We start from the raw sequence: 4,805 nt of genomic DNA on the forward strand, positions 1-4,805 counted from the left end.
CCCCCTCCCCCCCCCCCCCCTCAGCTCAGCATTGTGGAAGGGAAGGCAGGGCTGGTCTAGCAGCTCCTGGCTTCTAGCCTGAGCCACTCCAGGCATGTGCCTGTATTTCCTTAGTCCAGAGGGAATGTCTGTACACTTGCAAATCAGTTCAACCTAGACAGGTTAAATTAACCTGCAAAGATTAAATCAATTCAGGCCCAGGCTTTTTTGAATATCTGTCCCTAGCCATAGCAATATAAAGCCAGTGTTAATGTGTACCCATATCCTAGTCATCAGGAAACTTTGGAATTCTTCCTCTCTGGTCCTCATATCTATTTCATACAGAAGCACAAACAAACCCACTCAGAGATATGTGAAGCAGTGTTAATATTCTTAAAGGCAAGGATGACTGAGTAATTGTGTCATATTCTATTTTTTCTAAGCCTGAATGATTAAAATGTGTAGATGAACATAATTTTCAAGGCTCCATAAATATAGATACCACTGTGAAGCCATAACTATACCTACGCTAGGTTGCAGCTGTGTATTATGGAATACATTTTTTAAAGTGACCTGTACCTAAAGGAACATTTTACTTCATAAATTTTCTGCATTTGTCAAGCAGGAAATTAATTTATTCTTAAATAAAGAAATTACAAGATGTTTCTATGCAGCCATGGAGAAATAACTGCCAAGAGCATTTACATATAGATATCTATTTGCTTGATTAAATATTTACCATGGAAAGCAAATATTCTGCCAGTTCATAATGATCAAACAATGCTGTCCTGTGGAGAAAAATGAAAAAATATATTACAGTATAGTCTATTGTAGGATACAATTATCTAATATATATCATATTAAAATGGTCACTGAAGTTTAAAAGAATGGGCAATACTTTTCTCGTTCTACTTCATGCCTTTAGCACTATCATGTAATTTCTTTATACAGAAGAGAGAGACACCTATCTTTGCGATAATTTACAATAAGTAATTGTTACATTTATTTTGCATACCTTGTTTTTCTTTTAACTCAGGGTAATACACTTCTAATCTTTACAACTCAGTGGGTGAAATGCTGGTCCTAATAGGTAAATTACAAGATTCCTATTGCTGTAAGTATAGCCAACATTTTACTCATTGTCGCTTTTGCAATACAATAAAAGTCACTATAAAATATTAGATTCTACAGATTTATTTTGCAGTATATTAACCTCAGGCTCCACAAGAACTTCTATGTGATATGATCAGGAAGAATATGATCACCAATATAACATACAATACTAAAAGATTTCTTACCTATGAAGCAATGTTTCCTTATTCCCATCTACAGCATCGATAAGAGACTCATCACCAGCATACGAGGACATCATTAATTTAACAATCTCAGTTGCTCCTTGAGTGGCAGCAAAATGAAGTGCTGTGCATTTTTCATTCTGCAAATGGCATTATAAAGCACAATTTATAGGTACAATTTCCCAAATCCATCATTTACTAAAAAAGTAGTGTATTCTTATGGCTTTATATCTATGTTAATCCATGGATTAAGTTTTTGGACGCAGATTTTCAACACTGTGTTCTCTCTTAATGGGGAGGACGTGGTAGTTATAGCCACTTCTGAGGGTTCTCTGAGGACTCTTATTTATTTTATTTTATTTTTTTACACTTCAGCAACACATTCCTGGGAAGTCTTTTTGAATTGAACTGAAAGTCTTTCACAATTCTATAACCAGGCTTAAAATGTTCACTTTCCTACCTTCTTAGGAAAGAACGATTGTTCATGGGTAATATTAATGTCACCACAAGATCATGGCAATTTAGATACAATTCCAAAAAACAAATGTGTTCAGGATACAGAGGAATGGTCAAAAGAAAGAAATATCTTATTCTTTTAAAGGAATAAATCCTATTAATGTTTACTGACATGAATACATTTTACTCATTCAGGTAATATTACTGATTTCAATCTATTTTCAGGAATATGTATTTGTTAGAAAGATGAATCAAGGCACCATTGTTGTCATGGACAAAACAGCGCACATACATACAACACAGAATTTTACAAACTCTTGACAGAGAACCCCATGGCACAATACCAGGAAGAATTAAGTGACCTCTTAATAACTCTGCCCCTAGAAACACAGAAGACAATTAATGCTTCTGTCTCCCAGGAACCCAGGCCACCCAAGACCTACAAACTTAGGATGCCCCATTGTCTCTGACACCGGCATTGTCTCAGCAGAGGAAGTTTCTGGCTATGTTGACTCTTTCTTATTCCCATATACCACTGGAGCTGCCAGCTATTGGAAAGACACTCGGGTGCACGTCCACCCCCTGAGAGTGCTGGTGCATCCCCTGACAAGTCACACTCCCCACTTAGGTGATGGGCAGGGGGGCAAGTGGGAGTGCCAGTGCCCCCCTGTGAGCACCAGACTGGGAGTGGGGGCACCAGATGAAGTGCCACGGCCACTTCCAGGAGTGCCACGGCTGCTTCCCAGTAAGTGTGATCGGCCATGGAGGGGACCTTCCCCCATCCCAGCTGGCAATATTAGCCAGGAAGGAACCTCCCCTGGTCACTGGCAGGGCATGTGCCCCCCTGATTAAGATGGCAACAGTTGCGCATGTTAGCTCCCATGCATGTCACATCTTTGTACACCAACAACCCCCACGTGGACAGATTATAAGCCATAAAAATCATTATCCCTGATGAAGGCACTGTTTTTGTTTCTATTGCATACTCCTGCTTTGTCCCCACACATAACTATTTCATATTTGGAGATTACCTATAGCTACAAAAATGGCACTGCCACAGGCACATGTATGGTCCCTCAGTATGCCAATATGTTTCTGACAGACCTAAAAGTCCATTCCTCCACAGCTGGCCTCTCATCTTCCTCATATACCTAAGGTACATTGATGGCATCCTCATCATATGGACACATGGGAAGGAATCTCTAGAGAAATTTCACCAGAACTTTAACAACTTCCACCCCTCCATAAAACTAACTCTGGAATACTCTGCCCAGCAAATTAATTGCCTAGGCACCACAGAGAAGGTTTGAGTAGCCATATCACCACCACATTGTATCAGAAACTCACAAACTGCCACAGCTGCTTTCATGCCACCAGCTATTATCCTAAGCATACTACCAGATCCATCATCTATAACCAAGTGCTACGCTGCAACTGTATCTGTTTATATCCCACCAACTCAGATGCACATCTTAAGGATCTGGAGCAGGGATTCCTACAATATAAGACAATCCCAAAACTATCCATAAACAAAAACAAATCAATAAAGCCAGACTCAGCCTACAGTCTGAGGTTCTCTCTGCTTAAGACGATAAGACAGACCCATATTTAGCTATAGTAACAGCAAATTAGAGGAGAGGAGACACGGCCTGGGCCAACTCAGCCCTGTGGGTGGGGAAAGGGGGTCTGGCCTGGCCCTGTTGGGGGAAAATGTATGTAGCCCAGTCCCAACCTGGTCTCACAGGGAAAAAGAGGATGTGGCCCAGCCTCACAGGGGCTCAGCTTGGCTCCAACTGAGCACGCAGGGCGTGAGGATGGATATATTAATGGCCACCACTCCCCCAGCTCCAAAATTTCCCAACCTATCGGGAGCCTCACAATTTAGATGCGGTGGCTCCATGGACCAGAGGTTGAGCACCTCTGGACCATATCACAAATAGTAATTTCATTTCCACCATACACCTGCCAGCTGCTTAAATTCAACACCAGTGCAGGCAAAGACATAACTGCAGCTTTAGCCACGCCCCTGGATAGTATTTAATTTTCCGCTTGTGCAGCCACACCACCCAACTGTTGTTGATGTAATAGTCTCATTTGCAGCTCTTGTCCTCTGGGAAAGCTTTTCTGTGTTTCCCTACTTTGGATTTTCTGCCTATTCAATTTGACAAAAATCTGTTCACTAAATTGCCTCTTCTTCTACTACTGCAACAACCTTTATTGTCAAAATACAGTTTGTATGGGATAAAAACACTATATAAAAATTTTCTTACAAGTAAAATTGTACCTGTTTTAGATCAATTTGTGCTCCAACTTCAATGCACATTTTAATCATTTCCAAGTCTCCACTTTGAACTGCCAGATGAAGGGGACTGCACTTTCCATTATTGGTAAAATTGATGTGAGTTTTAGCAGAATAGCCTAATTCTTCACCTAAGAGAAAAAGCAAAATACACTTTTTAATATAAATACATAAGCAAGAAATTAACCCCCCCTCACCCCCACCCCCCCAAATGGATAGTGATATTTACTCCCTCAGTACCACTGTGTAACTTCTCAAGGAGCTCTCTGCATACCAAAGGAGGCAAATTACAACCCATTCCTGCAGGAGTTACTTTGCCCATGGGAACAGCCTCGGTGAACTTGTAGAAAGTTAATCGTACATACTGTATAAGTGTTTGCATGACCAAGGCCAGCTTTGAGAGGTACGTGCTGAATGTCATTATAAAACTGAAAGAGATTTGAGCATATTTACCTTTCTTTAAAAGTATTTCCATACATGTTTTTGCACCTGAAAATGCAGCTGCATGGATAGACATACATCCAGTTTTGTTTGGTTTACATATCTTTCCCCCATGTTCAATCTGCAAAAGTGTTCACAAATAGTATCATAATATGCAGGAAATTATGACCACCAATAAATATTTTGTTCATGACTAATTGTCGCATTTGACTTCCTCCATTCTTACATATATACATGTTGATAATTTAATTTGAAAGCAGGTATACACATGTATTTATATATGTGTTCTCTCTCTGTCAGCTATACAGGAATATTTTTATATGTTCTTAAAAGAT

At 39.9% G+C, this 4,805-nt stretch overlaps 1 protein-coding gene across 1 annotated transcript in view; it reads right to left on the reverse strand.

Annotated features, from left to right (window-relative positions):
- TRPA1 (transient receptor potential cation channel subfamily A member 1) overlaps positions 1–4,805 on the reverse strand; it is a 100,159-nt gene that overhangs the window by 74,507 nt on the left and 20,847 nt on the right. Inside the window, exons 5-8 of the mRNA XM_019519133.1 lie at positions 4,483–4,591; positions 4,015–4,160; positions 1,278–1,414; positions 719–767 (exon numbers count right to left, since the gene is read on the reverse strand). Of these exons, the coding sequence (XP_019374678.1) occupies positions 719–767; positions 1,278–1,414; positions 4,015–4,160; positions 4,483–4,591 (441 nt within the window). The remainder of the gene's footprint in view (positions 1–718; positions 768–1,277; positions 1,415–4,014; positions 4,161–4,482; positions 4,592–4,805) is intronic.

This window comes from Gavialis gangeticus, unplaced genomic scaffold (genome assembly GCF_001723915.1).
Source record: "Gavialis gangeticus isolate Ggan-Ray unplaced genomic scaffold, GavGan_comp1, whole genome shotgun sequence".
Taxonomy (NCBI): domain Eukaryota; kingdom Metazoa; phylum Chordata; order Crocodylia; family Gavialidae; genus Gavialis; species Gavialis gangeticus.